Source organism: Rhineura floridana, chromosome 2 (assembly GCF_030035675.1).
Source record: "Rhineura floridana isolate rRhiFlo1 chromosome 2, rRhiFlo1.hap2, whole genome shotgun sequence".
In the NCBI taxonomy this organism is placed as follows: Eukaryota; Metazoa; Chordata; class Lepidosauria; order Squamata; family Rhineuridae; genus Rhineura; species Rhineura floridana.
The window spans coordinates 167,512,683-167,529,665 of record NC_084481.1 but is presented as its reverse complement, the minus strand read 5'-3'; the positions used below and the strand labels follow the sequence as shown (position 1 = coordinate 167,529,665).

Sequence of the window (16,983 nt, the reverse complement as noted above, 5' to 3'; positions counted from 1 at the left end):
AGTATGAAGTGGTAGAACTCTGTGGTGGTGAAGTGCACCTACCATTTCAAGATACTGGTAGATGTCATTTTTTAAACACTCCTCCATTTTAAAAAGGAAAAAAAATCCTTCCTGTATTGTCTTTTTTTTAATGCCACACTCATTTTGTTCCAATGTTAACTTCAGTCAAATAGGTTTTGCAGATCTGAAGTGTTCTAAAACCTGCAAGATCTGTGAAAAGAGGTGTCAAGGGGATGTGTGCAACTGGGAACACCTCAGGCAATGATACAGCAAGACCACACTCAACTTTCTTTAAAAAAGTATTGTCTGTCTTTAGCCTAGGACTAGCATAATTTATGTTCGCTCATTGCCTTGCTTAGGATAACCTTTCTTGCAGGGAAGCAAATGCCTTTCCCATGGCTTACTGACATAGAAACATCCCAAGTATCTCAGAGCTAAGATACAATTTTGAACAGATTCGATGTTTGCAAAATTTAATTGAAATGTGAATTTTTGCATTTTGAACATTTTCCAATTTCCCTTCTAAAATCTGACCATTCCCCCCCCCAAAAAACCTTAAATATTAAAAAGGCAAAAGGCAATAATGTCAACTTGCCAAGTCCAATACTGAATTTGTATTGGGTCTAGAGCTTTTCTACAAGAAGTCCAGCTGCTGCATTACTACCTTTCGGCCACTGGAGTGCAGCCCTCCACAAGAATGGAAAAATGAACACACTAATCACAATGTGTTCTAACTTTATTAAACAGCAATTTTATTTCCCAACATTGTTACAAAAAAAAAAGTTTTAAAAGCATATACAAAAATATATTACAGTATCTGTAATGATTTATCCAGATAATCAAAGTGCAACACTAATGAATTTAAACCCTTATGGGAAATTAATATTTGCACCAATAATTTGTTATTTGAGCCTTACCAAACAAAAAAAGAAATATAATCTCTAGATTACACCTGAAAGTTTTTCACAGTAATACAAGGACTGGTCAATCATTGTGTAATTTTTTTAAAGTGACCTGATCTTAGACCTATAAATATGTAACAATAATGAGACAGAAACTGTGCCTCAACTTTGATTAAATAAAGTGGTTCACATCCTTGAGGACATTTAGAACTGTTAGACTGGAAAAATCACTAATTATAAAAAAATATAAAGAGGGCACTGGCCAAATTTTAGGCAATAATGAAGAAGAGTTTAATGTAGGGTTGAAATAATAAGCTTATGAAGTTCAAGTGCAAGAAGACAAAGAGTTGCTGTTCAAAATCCAGGTTTAGCAACTTTTCCAAATTTCTAAGTCACATACATCTTACACAGTATGGGGATACATCACCTGTGAGTAGCTACTTTCCAATTCAGCATCAAGTTCTATGTTTGTGAAATACCATTACACATACTCCAAACAAGACACATATTGACATTTATCTTTGGATTCTTACAGGCTCTATCAGTCTGAAAGGCTGAATTCTGGGCATTAAGAGTTCTCTTCCACCGCAGTCTGTTGCACCTGATGAAAACCACTCCTGAAGGCTGGAAAACCCACAATGCAGCTTTCTGGAGGTGACAGCGGGGTGGATTTCACAGAAACTGGGCACCAAAACAATGAAACCAGTTATCTGGAAGGGTGGTGGGTTCTCCCTTGCTGGAAGTCTTCAAGAAGGGGCTGGACAGCCATCAGTTGGGGATCCTCTAGGTCTCTATTTCCTGCACTGAGCAAGGGGTTGGGGTATACAACATATGCTCCCCCTTCCAGCAAATATTATATTATTCCTTGTCTAAGTAGAAGTGCTCTCCACTTGTGCTTGTTAGAATAAGCAAACTTGCATGTTCCCTTGTAAAAAGGGAGATGTTACCTTTAAGGGATATTTTGGGAAATATCCCATGTACCTGTTTACCAGTGATGTAACTTCCTAAAGGGTGGGATTACTTGGCTTCTCTTTCTCCTCCTGTGTCTGGTAGTTTTTGCATATTCTCCAATAAGCCTGAGGAGAGTGAAGCATGCACATGCTGTCCAAGATGACCATTATAATGGATGGAGACTTCTACTTTTCTATCCCAGCTAGAGCCTATGTTTCCTGAAGATATGAAAGTTCATGAGTAAACATTCTTTATCTTTTTACCTAAGAAGATTGTGTCTGCTGTTATTTGTGTCTGAGGGAACAGGTGGGCTGGCTGATTCTCACTCTACTGCTTGCGTTTATATCTCTGCTAAGAAATAGAACTACAAAACTGTTCCTATTTCATTTTTAAAATACCAAACAGTGCTATGGTCTCTATGGATCCAATTGCCAATCCTTAGCAGCCCTTTTGCATGCCAGCAAGGCTCAGAAAAATATATAAAGGGCTGGGCTAATGGTCATGCTGTACTGCCCAAATGAGCAAGTTCTGGAAACTAAGCATTTGGCTGTATTACACAGTTGGAATGGAACTGCTATCTCCCCACGGGAAAGTTTTTACGTGTTCCCAATGTGGGATATGGCTCCCCATAAGAGATCTGTGCATAAGGGCAACTCACACAAGACTCTGGAAGTATGGGGGGGGGGAAGATGCACAGATCACCCATGTTTTTTGTTCCCTTGCGCTTCTTATGCCATTTCAGAAATCACCCTGTGAATCTTGCTTCTTGAAATAGTAAGGATCACAGCAGGAAAAAAAGCTAGTTCCATTCTTTGTATGTCTTTGCCTAAAAAGATGATTTCATTGTTTTTAAAGTCACTCAAAAACTCAAACACTGTAGTTGACAAGGTGTTTCAAATTAGCCAGGAAGAGAATGAAATTGAAGCAGATTTCAATTACAAAACCACTAAAATCACTCCAGAACAATAAAAGAAAGAATAGGAATGCAATTTCATTGCAAAGATTTGAAGAAACTGCAAAAGAAAAGAAAATGCTTGGAGAAATATTACCAACCATTCTAGAGAAAGGTTGCAGTGAGCAATAATTCAATGCAGCAACGGACACACACAAATGTTTCTACGAAGAGTGCGGTCCCCTAAAAATGAATAAAATGGAATTTTATAGCTGTAAGAGAATTAATCGCCTATATGTAATCTCACTGACAGAATATCAACTCATAATATCTATTAGCACCTGATGACTCGTTTCCATTTTGAAAAAAAAGAATAGTTCAAAGAGTGGTCTTGAAATGAACAAGCACATGCTGAAGATTCAAGGTGCAACGAGAAGAACTAGAAGGAACATCTTCTGTAGTCACGCTTTTTGACCCATCTGTCTCCTTTCCCTGTTGTTTTTTTTATCCCCCCTACTATGCAAATTACATTCCCCTGCACACACACATTTCCTCCTATGCTATAATCCTTGCTAAAAAAAGGCAACTACTTTGAAAGCCATGAGCCTCAGAAAACAAGACATGAAGTTAGCTTATACTTATTCCGAGTGAAGTCTGTGCATGCAAATAAAGAATACACAAAAGTCTAGTAAGAGTAGGGCTAACCTGTTAGTTTGTTAATGGGTTTCTTAGTGAACCCAATCATTAGATGTCCTGTGACGATGATTACATCAGCCCTAGATCCACAACTGCCATATAGTGATCAGCTGATCTCATGATGTAATTACTGCACAGATGCTGTAACAAAGACCCAAGAAAAACATGCAAACTGGAAAGCAGTTTGCAAGCAGGTTTAATCCTTCAGCTGACATCTCAAAAAGATCTGAGGTTGCAAGGCTGGGGAAAACCCTGCCTGAGATCCTGGAGTGCCAATGATAGCCAGAGTAGATAATACTGGGATAGATGACCAGCAATGTGACTCTATATAAGAACGTAAGAAGAGACTGATGGATCAGGCCAATGGCCCGTCTAGTAGCTTCTTGGACTTTTGGCTAAGATCAAGTCTACCATCTAGTCCAGCATCCTGTTCTCACAGTTGCCAACTAGTTGTCTATGGGAAACCTGCAAGCAGGGCCTGAGTATAAGGACCTCTGTATAAAGCAGCTTCATCTGAAGAATGGAGATTTGCGGTTGATATTGTGATCGCAGAAGTAGCCAAGTTAAATAACAGTATTTTGTTGAAGCAACAGGAGAAACTATGTGCTCTCTCTTTCTGACTATATTGCTATACCCTCCCTTTATGTAGCCATTACACAGGTTTCATGCCACAAGCACAAGTCCTCCATAAACAAAAGCAGTGAAAAGAATGCTTTGCAGGCTAGGAAGTTACAAGGAAGTTTTCTGTGCATTTTAAGAATAAAGCCTTAGAATAACGACCAAGCAACCATTATCTGTACAAAATACTATCACTTAGCTTTAACCAGAACACCCTTTATTGACACAAGCACATATATTTTCCACAAAGCAGATCTGTCAAATATGTAGGCATGTTTTTAGCAGAGTCATACTTCCTTGGGATTAAGGCCTCCAAAATACTTTTGCAAACCATCATTCCAGTGAACAGAAGTGTCAATATTTGTATGTACACTTTTTGGATTTATAAAAAAAACCAACTACCAGGGATTTCACAGTATTACAACATAGAATTAACTTCTGGAATTCACTTCTGCAAGATGTGGCAAAGGCCACCATCTTTGATGGCTTGAAAAAAGCCTAAGATAGACAATAGCTAATCAGCTATTAGCTGTTAGGCATGATGTGAAAGTGGAATCTCCACATTCAGGGATAGCGTACCTCCAAATTGCTACCTTCTCGATGTGGGGGTAAACAAGGCAGAGACTATTGCCATCATGCCCTGATGTGGGGTTCCACTTTTGGACCCTTGGCCTGATCCAGCAGGGCTCTTCCTATATATTCTAGTTATAAAAAGGCAACAAGTATAGCCTCTACAGTAGCTAAAGAACTATAAGATTGGAAAATATCAATTTATATATATATATATATATCTTTCAAATGTAATTCATTGATTTTCTAAATATGACATTCTTCTAAGCACTTGTCTGCATATCTGCCCCTTTTCTTCTTCCCCAAACAAGCATGAGTTTGTAAAGGTTTTAGTCCAAGGCATGCTTTTAATTTTTGACCAAAACAATACAGCTATGCTATAATCTATCATAACAATCTCCAAGTGTAATTTCAGAAGCATAAGGTGGATTTTGGTATTTGTGAATGTATTCTTTTCAAGTATCATTAGTGAACCGACCGCTGCCTTCTGGAAATGAAGTGTTAGATTTCTTCTGAAGAATAAAGGGTAATTTTGCATTGCATTATTAAAATATTAACCTTTAGTACAGCTGCAATTATTTTATACCTACTCAACCTGTTTAGCATTTTGATTGTAAACACAGTGAAAAAATGTCAACTATGTCATTTATCCTTACCAATAAAAACTTGCAGAAGGTAATTTTAAAAGGCACGTGTGACAAACACTTTTTTATTTTAGTGAAGGGCCTTCAGATCTATTAATATAGGTTCATCTCTGTGCTACATTGTTAGTTCCTATAATGTGCAGGCCACTTCAAATGTCAAAAAGCATTTGAAGCATGTCATGCTACAGATTGCATATATATTTATTTTACGGTGTATACATGTTGCATGCACAAACACATGGGAAAACTACTGCTAATCACTGCTTCCCAGTGCATGTACATGATGGCTTTCTGGCTTTTCCCTACACAAATGACCTTTGTATAGGAAAGGCTAAATGTTTGAAGTCACCCTAAAATGCTCGACAACAACCCTACTTTCAAATGTGTTATACGATCTTTCGCTGTAACAGAATCTCACGCATTTGAACTTTGAATATTTTTAGAATGCATTTATCACTCTGCTCCACGCAAAGATTTTCTATGTGATGGAGGTACCAGATGGACGGGCAAGCTACCGGGGAGTTCATATCCCTCCAATTTTATCTTGATAAGATGTTTTGCTAATGCAAATTCTTCCTCATCCAACATGCCATCATTATCACAGTCAGCAAGCTTCCAGATTTTCCCCAGGACGCTGTTGGGCAGTTTGGAGGTCAACATTTCCTTCTTTGCATTGGCTCCAGAGACTCTACCATTGACTGGTGAGAGAGTATAAAAGATTTCATCATATGCAGGTTTATCTTTGGCAACAATCCACTCCTCTTCATCGGCTCCTTCTTTGGCACCTTCCCCATATCCCTGGTCAAACGGTCCTGCTGTGGTACCCTCAAATGCCCCACCTTGAACCTTCTGTGCAGGCATGCTACGCTCCTCCTGGCTAACAAGATTCATTAGGAAGGCAACTTTATTGGCCAGCATGTTATCTACAGCTTCAATCAGCTTTGGCTTCAGAGAATGGAATTTGCTGAAGTCGTAGTTCTCCAGCTGTTCCTATAAAATGACAAAAATGATGATGAGTAAGAACACTTTTCAACAATTCCTTGATTAAATTCTTGGTGTCTGCCAAGTTTGAATAAGGATGACTGCAGAATGAAACAAGCCTTCAATACAAATAGTTTAGGTAGCACTGTACATGTTTACATTTCCCCAGACTGCACCACAGAAAAACAGCCCAAAAGTAGTTTCATGAAATACTTTAAAGACAGCAGCTGTAAAAGGAAACCACAATCCTTGAAGTGAGACCACATTGTGTTCACAGGAAGATCCTGCACTTATAAACATTTACACAACACCAGCAAGGATACTTCACACATCACATGACTTCTTCACACAGTGCCCGGTGAAACTACGGAATTCTCTAGCACAAGATGTGGAGATGGCTACTAACTTGGGAAGCTTTAAAAGGGAATCATACAAATGTATGGTAGTTAAAGCTATCAGTGGCTACTAGTCATGATGGCTAGTAACATTCCAGTAAGAGACAATATGCCTCTGAATACCATCTGCTGGAGATCATGAGTAGATAGCACTATTGTGCTCATGCCCTCCTTGCAAGCTCCCCAGAGGCAGCTGCTTGGCCACTACGAACACAGGATGCTGAACAAGATGGGCCTTGGGTCTGATCCAGCAGGGCTCTTCTTATTTGTGTCTCTATTTATCTGTTTACTAACATAAAAACACAAAAACATGCCTTCTTAGGATCTGGCTGGGCTGTTCTGCATAACAAAGTCACCACAAATTGATGTTTTCAGGCAATTTTAGCATAGTGGAATTTTAGCATCTTGTGAAATTCACAACTTGTCACAACACACTTTTCAACTTGCCAGTTTGTGGCAATATAATCTCAAAAGGTGTGTGAAATCCAGAGGGCATGTCACCAGTCTGGGACAGCCTGCAAAAGATATAACTTACGGTGAATTCACTGTGTAAAAATGGTGGTATATAGTCAGCCTTAATTGCCAGGTGATATTCTAAATGATACACCTTTTTTGGCATTGTGTTTGTTTATGGAATGACAGTTTCAAGTAGCAACTCATTTCTCATTTGTCTTAACTGTTCTCTATTTCACAGGGAGTCTATTTATTTGGAGACTTCGACAGGAAACAGAAACAGAGAAATGACTAACTTTCTGGTGACGTTCTCACAATTTACAGAGCTTTCAAGGCCAAGCTACACCCAATGCTGAGTCACATACAGTTCTCTCACAAATCCCACTACCACCAAACGCAGCTGCAGGGGCTACAAGCTCAAGTAGAAGACCTATGTGAGGGGCTTATGAGCTTCTTCACTTCTAAAAAAAATCCCCCAGTGAGGGGATACTGGCACCTGTAGCTTGTGGGAGTGATTCCCCCACTACTTCTTGGGATCTCAGGAAAAAACCCTTGAATGTGGGGGCTTTTAAGGCCCTCCTCCAATTCCCACCAGACAGGAGATTGGACACAGAAACCTACAAAGCTGTATTTGGGAAGGAAAAAAATTCTCAACTCAAGATTAAAAATTATAAGCAACTCAATACCATGTGGTTTGGCTTTTGGAAGGGTGTATGAAATCTGAAAAAGCAGCTATTCGTGAGCAAGGCCTTAACTATTACTAATCTCACAGACATATGCCTTCTATATGCTCCTAATTTAGAGCCAAATTCACCAAGACAGTCATCGGTTTTGACACAATAGAAGTTCCAATTTCATTTTCATTTTTTTCCTGTGTAAGCTTAAGCCTGATGACTGTTGTATTATTGAAAAACCTGCGATATTTTAAACAAGTAATTAACCCAGTACAAGGAACCCCCGATGCTCTAGGAGCAAATTTACAGCACTTCTATTTCCTCTCTTTTCTGCAAAGCAGTATAGCAGTGCTGCATTCTGAAAGGACTTCTCATGATGGTAATGGTAAACACATTAAATTGATGGAGGCTGTGCACATATCAGACAACCATAGAGGTTCACAAGGGTTCTTTCAATGAATTAGCATTCCACTTCAGAACAGGAGTGAACACCCCACAAGAAATATATCTAACCAGATAAGGGATCTTGGGAACCAAGGTGCAATATTATTATTATTATTCACTAATAGGCAAAAAACCATCTCCAAAGATAGAGAATTATATTTTTGTATGTTTGCTGGTGGTGTTCTTACTTTGCTTCTTTCCTGTGTTATTAATATTTCTACAGAGAATCTACACTAGAAAATTTTATTTCCCTCATTATTCATCCCAGAAATCTGTGTCAAATTTATTTTTATTAATTTCAAAGCCTTTTTATTGGTCAGTGTCATATGATGGTGAAGACAGCCTTTTGTGTTTCAAATTGGAGGTTATGTTCTATTTCTATTTTGGGTGCATTAACAGTGGAATCTGGACCTGGTTTGATGAAAAATCAGACTGATTCCCATATGTTGCTACTTCAGCAATGACTCTAGCTGTTGGAAAAAAGAGGATGCATGTTTTCAGCCTGCTATGTTTAAACCACTTCATTTTAGGCAAAGTGGGCACAGTCAATTAAAACCATAGACCACACCTAGCATTTTGCTAGAATATATTTCACCTACCACCGTTTTATCTTGTGCAAATTGAGACACTCCTGAGGTCCACTGGAGACTATTCTGCAGAAGTCAGTGCCATTATTCCACAATTATGTTTGGAGGTTTTTTAGTATAAATTTTGCAAAGAGTTGCTGTACTTCACATATTCACAGAAATAGAAACAAAAGAAAATGATTTCCTACTGGAAACTTCACTAAAATTGCAAAGGAAATCACACATATTCAAAGTGACCATCTGAACTATATCAACTGTCTTAATAATGTTGCTTCCTCCGTGCTAAAACAAGATCAGCACAGCACATGTCTTCTTTCTATTATTTGGGCTGATTGCAGGTGTTGCCACCACTCACCATATGCTCAGAGGCACGTTACCAAATTCTTCCAAACTACACAGGAAGTGGATTGGACTGTGAAAGATCAACCAAATTGTGTTTGCATTTTGACCAATTTGTAGGGCAGTCCAATATCTCAGAGAGGAGTTCAGGTCTCTTGCTCCCCTGGTGCATTCATTATAGCTGCCCAATTTCCCTGCTTTTTAAAGTTTGATAGAACAGCTGTGGGCTATAGGTATGTTCTTAAACCGCAAGGTTTTTTTGCCTATTAGTGAATTTCCCTGGTTTTTAATCAGGGAGGTAAGAAATGGGATCCTGTGCAAGTTTGCTGAGAATGGATGGATCATTTGCATGCTTATTGAGTTCAATGGGATTTACTCCCCTGCAATCATGCTTAGGATAGGTGAAACTGACCACAGAGGATGGGGAGGGGAGGAGGAGGAGGGAGGGGAGGAAATGCAGAGGGGAGGACTGGGAGGGGAGCAGGCAGGATGGGGAGGGGAGGAGAAGGACAGGTTTGATCATTTGCATGTTTATTAAATTCAGTGCGATTTACTCCTGTGCAATCATGCTTAGGATAGGTAAAACTGACCAGGGGGGCGGGAGGGCAGGGGAGGAGGAAGGGAGACGCAAGGAGAGGGGAAAAGCAGGTCTGATCATTTGCATGCTTATTTTCAATGGGATTTGCTCCTATGTAATCTTGGTTAGGATAGGAAAAATTGACCACGGGGGAGGAGGAGTGGGAGTGGGAAGGAGTGTATTGGAGGGGGGCAAAGGAAGGGGGGGGCAGGTTTGATCATTTGCATGCTTATAGAGTTCATGTTTAAGATAGGTAAAACTGACCATTGGGAGGAGGGAGGGGAGGGGGAGGGGAGGAGGGGAAGGGGCAAGAGGGGATTGGAAGGGGATGGGGAGGGAGGGGCAAAAGAAGGGGGAGGGAAGGGGCAAGAGGAGGGGATAGGAGGGAGGAGAAGGGAGGGTGGGTTTGATCATTTGCATATTTTTTTAGTTCAATGGGATTTATTTCTATGCAATCATGTTTGAAAATGGAAATGGACTGCCTTCAAGTCAATCCCCACCTATGGCGACCCTTTCAATAGGGTTTTCATGGTAAATGGTATTCAGAGGTGATTTCACCATTGCCTTCCTCTGAGGCTGAGAAGCAATGACTGGTCACCCAGTCAGCTTCATGGCTGTGTGGGGATTCGAACCCTGGTCTCCCAGGTCATAGTCCAACACTGACCCAGGGAAGGGGCAGGGAGAGGGGGAAGAGATTGGGTGGGTGGGCACTGGGCAGAAGGGAAGCCCCTTTCCTTTCCAAAAGGAAAACATTGTAAACAGAATCATTCTTTTTCAGGCTTTTCCCAACCTTTTTATTCTACAGCAGACACATGTAGCCTCCTGCCAAATTTAAACCAAAGCTTTCCCTGGTGACATCAACACCAGGCCTTTATTTCACTTTGGACAGTCATGGTTTCTCCCAAAGAATCCTGGGAAGTGTAGTTAATGAAGGGTGCTGAGAGTCGCTAGGAGATGCCCTGTTCCCCTCACAGACTTCAATCAGAGTGGCTGACTGTTAAACCAGTCTGGCTGCTGGAGCTCTCTCAGTGGAACATGAGTCTCCTCTCAGCACCCTTCACAAACTACACTTCCCAGGATTCTCTGAGGGAAGCCATGACTGTCTTAAGTGAAATCAAAGTCTGGTGTGGGTGTGGCCCCCTGATTAGCTAAGCTCAGCAGCTGTGAGGCCTTTAGATATCTGACAGTTGGTTTTTACTGAGCATGCTCCGCGTTCTCATTGGGTTCCAGCCAAAATTTATTAAATTAATTAAAGATCAGCCAGGCATTTTTTAAACTTTTCAACTGCAGAAGATGAAGGTCAGAGTATGGGGCAAGGTCAATATTAGGATTACAGGTACTCTGTGAATATGGGTGATTTTTAATGAATTTCAACAGATTATGAGAACTCTGAGAAAAAAGTCCAAAAGGGCTGAGGTTTTTCTCTCTTGTTTTACACTTTGAACTGTCTATTCTCTGTGACTGTTTTGTGTATCACCATGAAAATTGACAGGGTTGTTAAGCACACGTTTCTGAGTTCAGGACTATTGGTTTTGTAAGGTTTTGTTTTGAAATGAGCTTATGGGAAGCCTCAGAATGGCATGGGGGTATTTTCAATTTAACATTGCGGAATGTGAAAAATCCCCGCTGGCTATAGTATACAGCCACTCTCGTGACTATATAATTGATTACATTTGTATACCGCCCCATAGCCGAAGCTCTTTGGGCGGTTTACAACAATTAAAAACATTAAAAACAAATATACAAATTTAAAAACACTTAAAAAAAACCCAATTTAAAAACATATGCTAAAATGCCTGGGAGAAGAGGAAAGTCTTGACCTGGAGCCAAGATGATAACAATGTTGGCGCCAGGCGCACCTCGTCAACAAAATCATTCCGTGTTTTGGGGGCCACCACTGAGAAAGCCCTCTCCCTTGTTGCCATCCTCCGAGCTTCCCTCGGAGTAGGCACCCGGAGGAGGGCCTTTGATGTTGAGTGTAGTGTACGGGTATGGCGCCTCAATCTCCACTGAGGAAAGGCAGGACATAAACCTAATAAACAAACACATTAGCTGATTTTTTTACACAATAGATAAAGCTGTGATTGACAGAATGGTTACCTCTAATTTAGTTCAATTTATTGAGGCACTGTACCTGCATTTTCTTGACCTCTGGGAAGTCCCCTGCTGAGATCTGGTATTGTTGTTGCAACTGAATATAAATCTCAGGTAGCTTATTGATCAGTTCTCTCTTCTTATTTTCTTTCCCAAATACAGAAGGCATTTCCTTCTTCAGGTGGCTAATGATATAAGAATGCACCTAAAACAGAAGAATAGGGGTTGCCAGTCAGCAGTGACTTTTGGAAACCTAAGCCAGACCATGACTTACTTCCTGATAGCAGCAGAAGTAGTGCAGGAGTGAAGCACCTATGATTTTAGCACACTGTGCATTCACCTTTAAACCATAGTTAAACGTAACTATGGTTTACAGTAACATGCAAACAAGGCCAATGATGCAGATGGAATGTAACAAAAGAAGTGTGAGTCATGTACACACTGCTTCTATATTAAAAGCAACCATGAAGAGATGCCAGGATAAGCGTTGCACTATAACTACAGCATTCCTTGCGTGCCATTATGAAGTGTGAGGCGGAGGCAGTATTCTTCCAAATACCAGTTGCTGAAAACTGCATGAAGGGAGACTGCTCTTAGTGTTCAAGTCCTGCCTGTGGGTTTCCCAGGGGCAACTGGTTGGCCACTGTGAGAACAGGATGCTGGACAAGATGGGCCATGGGCTTGATCCAGCAGGCTCTTATGTACTTACAGCAGAGCAGTTCCTGCCTATGAAAAATTATTAGTCATTCATTAATACTTCCCAAGGATTGTAAAATTATTGAAATGAATTATTTTTAAAAGTTTATTGAGTAAGCCAGAACAAACCCCACAACCCTTCCTCCAATCTGCCACTTAATCACCATCTCATACAATGTGAATCAGAAACATTATTATTATTATTACTCTTTATTTTTACCCTGCCCTTTTTCCAAAACTGGAACTCAGGGCGGCTTACAAATAAAAACTACACATAGGTAAAAAACATTACAAAAATATACAATTAAAATAGAATTAAACTATTTGTAACATTAAAACCATGAAACATACACTTAAGATACTAAGACAATTTAAAACATTAAGAATAGGACCATGGAACAATACAACAGACCTTATGAGGTCCTATCTTAAACATCTTCTAGTCCAAAAGCCTGTCGGAATAAAAAAGTCTTTGCCTGCTGACGGAAGGATAGAAAGGAAGGGGCCATTCGTGCTTCCCTAGGAAGAGAGTTCCAGAACCTGGGGGCAGCCACCGAGAAGGCCCTATCTCGCGTCCCCACCAATCGCGCTTGCGAAGGTGTTGGGACTGAGAGAAGGGCCTCTCCTGAGGATCTCAACGCCCGGGCAGGCTCATATGGGGAGATACGGTCTGACAAATATCAAATCCTTAACCACATACTCAAAGATGTAAGGACAAGAGAGAAGAACAGAGCAAAGAACACAGAAACAAAAGAAAAGGGCTACTGTAAGGGAATGAAGATGAGGACCCAATTAAGATGTCTGAATCATATATACATACTGGATCAAAACAGCTCAAGATACGGTATCTTTATGCTATTTTTATATAAATGACAACACTGATCCAAAAGGTTTCCACAAGTGCATTAACCTTGCTGAATGCAGTCCAATGCATGTTGGAAAGTGTGAAAAATCCTACATATAATACCTAGGCTGGTTAATATTTGCTGAATCAGGTTTGTATGCTATTAGCATCCCTTAAAAACTGCTAATATGGTCAACTTTAGTAGGGCCCCATCACTTATGGAGGGGAACACAAAATACAACCCCTGTTACCTCCTCTGCCTCCCAACAAGTAAGCAGTGGAGCTAACCAAATGATTAATTTGAGAGGTATGTGCATAGTGGTTCCCAAATATAACTACTTTGAGATTTAGATATATTTAAAGAAAAAAATATTCACAAAGTGAAAAAATCTTAGGTCCAGAGGAGACGTGGTATTAATTCTGTGAATGCAATTAATGTGACATAACACAACATTAATTCCGTGAATGCATCACCCCCAGCACATAGTGCTATGGAAGTCAGTCACACAAGAGGCAGTAATGGCCACCATCTTAGATGGCTTTAAAAGAGGATTAGACAAATTCATGGAGGATAAGGCTATCAATGGCTGCTAGCCATGATGGCTATATTCTTCCTCCGTAGTTGGAGGCAGTATGCTTCTGAATACAAGTTGCTGGAAAGTGCAGGAGGGAGAGTGTTCTTGCACTCAGGTCCTGCCTGTAGGCTTCTCATGGTCTTCTGATTGGCAACTGTGTAAACAGGATGCTGGACTTGATGGGTCACTAGTCTGATGCAGCAGGCTCTTACATCCTCTTAAGAAACCAGCCATTCCACAGGAGATAGAAAGGCCTCTTCTACCACTAACTTCAAGACAATACAGGATCATTAGAGTTGATATACTTAAAGAAATGCAGTAACCACCCAATAATTTGTAAGACTCAGAAACTTCACTTTGAATCTCTCTCTTAATCATACACATACACACACGTAAAATGTTGCTTGCCCGCAAATCATTAAGGAGATCCACCTATAAGCACCATTCTTAAGTTTATATATAAAGCATTTAAAGGGCTATTTATTAATGTTTCATCTTTCATAGGGAATATGTTTGTCATTGTAACAAAACTGAGAACTCCCTATGTCAATTTTTATATGATTGTGTAATACGATATGCAACTTGACAAGAAACATGCCATCTGCAAATCCCTTGCATAACAGAATGGAGACTACATTCACAGAAGAAAATTTACAGTCAGTAAATCTGCTGTTGTGCATATCTTTTTACAGCAAATTTTAGTGCAACAAATACCAACCATTGACAGAATGACACACTTTTATTCAAGGCACATGGGATATCAAATGTTCAATGCCTTCGTCAGTTCTTCCCTGGTCCTATTCAACCAATTATATTTCTTCAAATGCCCCATCTGTTTTGATAGATAAGAAGGTTTTCAGCCTTCAAAGCATTTAAGTACAATCTATCACACTGAGCATGAGAAATACCAGAAGCGACGATAAGACCCTGAAGTTGATAGGGAGTTGGCAGTTCACTTACTTTGTTATTCTAACATGATAGGAATTTCAAGAGCACCTTAGGAGGGGAAGGCAAGGGCAAAAATAAGAAACTACATAATGGTTTCCTTACAAAAAATGCAGACCTATACAATAACTTCCAAGGTTCTTCTTAAGTTCACTTTGCAGTTTGGACAATTAACTGCTTGTTTGTTATAGTTGCTCCCCATTCCTTATATGGTGTCGCCCCAATATCTTTGGCTTGGATCTTAAGTTAACTTAAGGACATTTCCTCTCCCATACCACCACCCAGGTAGCCAACCCACAACCCCCTGTCCAAAAGCCTGACTTGAGATTGTCCAAAATTGGACTTGGATCCTAAGAAAGGTTAATTTAATTAAGTCTATAGAAGGAAAGTTTCCAATGCACCCCCCATATTGTTCAGGAGGGCCCCTGGCCCTCTGGATTAGGGGTTGCAGGAAGGAGGATGGGATGGGATGAGAAACTTTATGACAGCTTATTGTGCTGTTCAGAATACGCATATTAACAAATTCTGCTTAATTCCCCTTTATTTTACCCACTGATTAGGATGGGAAAAACATATTTCAAATGTCTGTTCTTGGTTCATGTCATTGTTTTGGAAACAGCTATGATTGTGAAGCCTTTAACTGCTTTTCCATGAGTTCTGTAATCAGTTTCAGTGTTTTGTTTTTAAACACCTCACACAGGAAAGCAGGCTTACATTATTAGCAAAATTAACAAATCTGTTAATCTCTTAAGATTTTTTCTGTCCTGATAGCCTCTGGAGACTGTGCTATATTATTTGGGACAGTCATAACTTGAAAAAAAACATCCTGAACGTGCATAGATACCCCTCTGTATCAAAAAGACTATAACTTGATACCATGCAAAATAAAGGGGAAGCCTCCATTTGGGGGGGGGGGGCACCAAGAAGAAGCTACAGCTGTACAATGTCAGGAGAACAAAAACAATCAAGGTTAGGGTCAGGGCTGTGGAGTCGGAGTCGTGGAGTCGGAAGCAATTTTGGGTGGAGTCGGAGTCGGTAGAAATGTACCAACTCTGACTTCAAAATAAATTTTGATTGACAAATTTTTTAAAATATAAATTCAAAATATCAAAGAAGCTTCCCATGAAGTCAGCTGTAGTTGAGCATTTCACCATAACTCAAGATGGAAAACATTTTGTGTGTCAGTGTATGACACAGGACCCAGATGAAGACAAATGCTGTGATGCCAAGATCAGCGCATATTCAGGCAGTGATAAAAATGCTCCTATGAGAGCTTCCAGTTTAAAAAGACATTTACAGCCCTTTCCAGGGCTGTGGAGTTGGAAGCAATTTTGGGTGGAGTCGGAGTTGGACAGTAGAAAAACAGAGGAGTCGGAGTCAAAGGTTTGGCGTCCCGACTCAACAGCCCTGGTTAGGGTGGATGAATTTGTGGATATGCACATATTCAACATTATTTTTAGAAAAGAAAGAAAATGAGTTCTAATAGTAAAGCAGCAGCTGATAATTCAACAGCGGGAATTATCTCCTGATTGTCCAGTAGCATAAAAAAAATAAGAAAAACTTTGATGGACCAGACCAAAGGCCCATCATCTCACCCTGGCCTCCTCTGGGAGGAAGGGCGGGATATAAATTTAATAAATAATACAATAGTTCTTATGAGTTGGTCAATCCTCAAACTCTTTCTTAATGATCACTAATATGGAGTTTGCCTTTTTCACAGTTCTTTCACAATGGCTCAGCATTTTCACTGAGCAATCAAGTCCACTACAGCTTCAAGGTCTGGCAAGTCACTGCTGGTTCAGACTCCATCAACATATATGTAAAATTAGGATTTTTTACACAAATGTGCATAGCTTTACACTTTCTTACACTGAAATTGCATTTGCCATTTTAATGCCCATGCACCCAGTTTGGAGGTATCTTTTGGAGCTCCTTGCAATCCTTTATTGTTCTTACCAAGCTGAATAATTTTGTGTCATTAGCAAACTTTGCTCACCCCTAACTCTAGGTCATTTATGAATAACGTAAGGACCACAGGTCTCCACTGGTCTGTCAGATTTCATTCCTCTCTTAAAAGTAAAACCATCATCTCACTTTAATACTGTC

General features: G+C 40.0%; 1 protein-coding gene across 2 annotated transcripts in view; it reads right to left on the bottom strand.

The window, feature by feature from the left end:
• Window positions 1–791: 791 nt before the first annotated feature.
• EHD4 (EH domain containing 4) overlaps window positions 792–16,983 on the bottom strand; it is a 42,237-nt gene continuing 26,045 nt past the window's right edge. The window contains exons 5-6 of one of the 2 annotated variants that reach the window (XM_061611343.1): window positions 11,858–12,022; window positions 792–6,263 (exon numbers count right to left, since the gene is read on the bottom strand). In XM_061611343.1, coding sequence (XP_061467327.1) covers window positions 5,727–6,263; window positions 11,858–12,022 — 702 coding nt within the window. In that variant the 3' untranslated portion in view covers window positions 792–5,726. The remainder of the gene's footprint in view (window positions 6,264–11,857; window positions 12,023–16,983) is intronic. The other variant, XM_061611342.1, reaches the window with a different exon arrangement.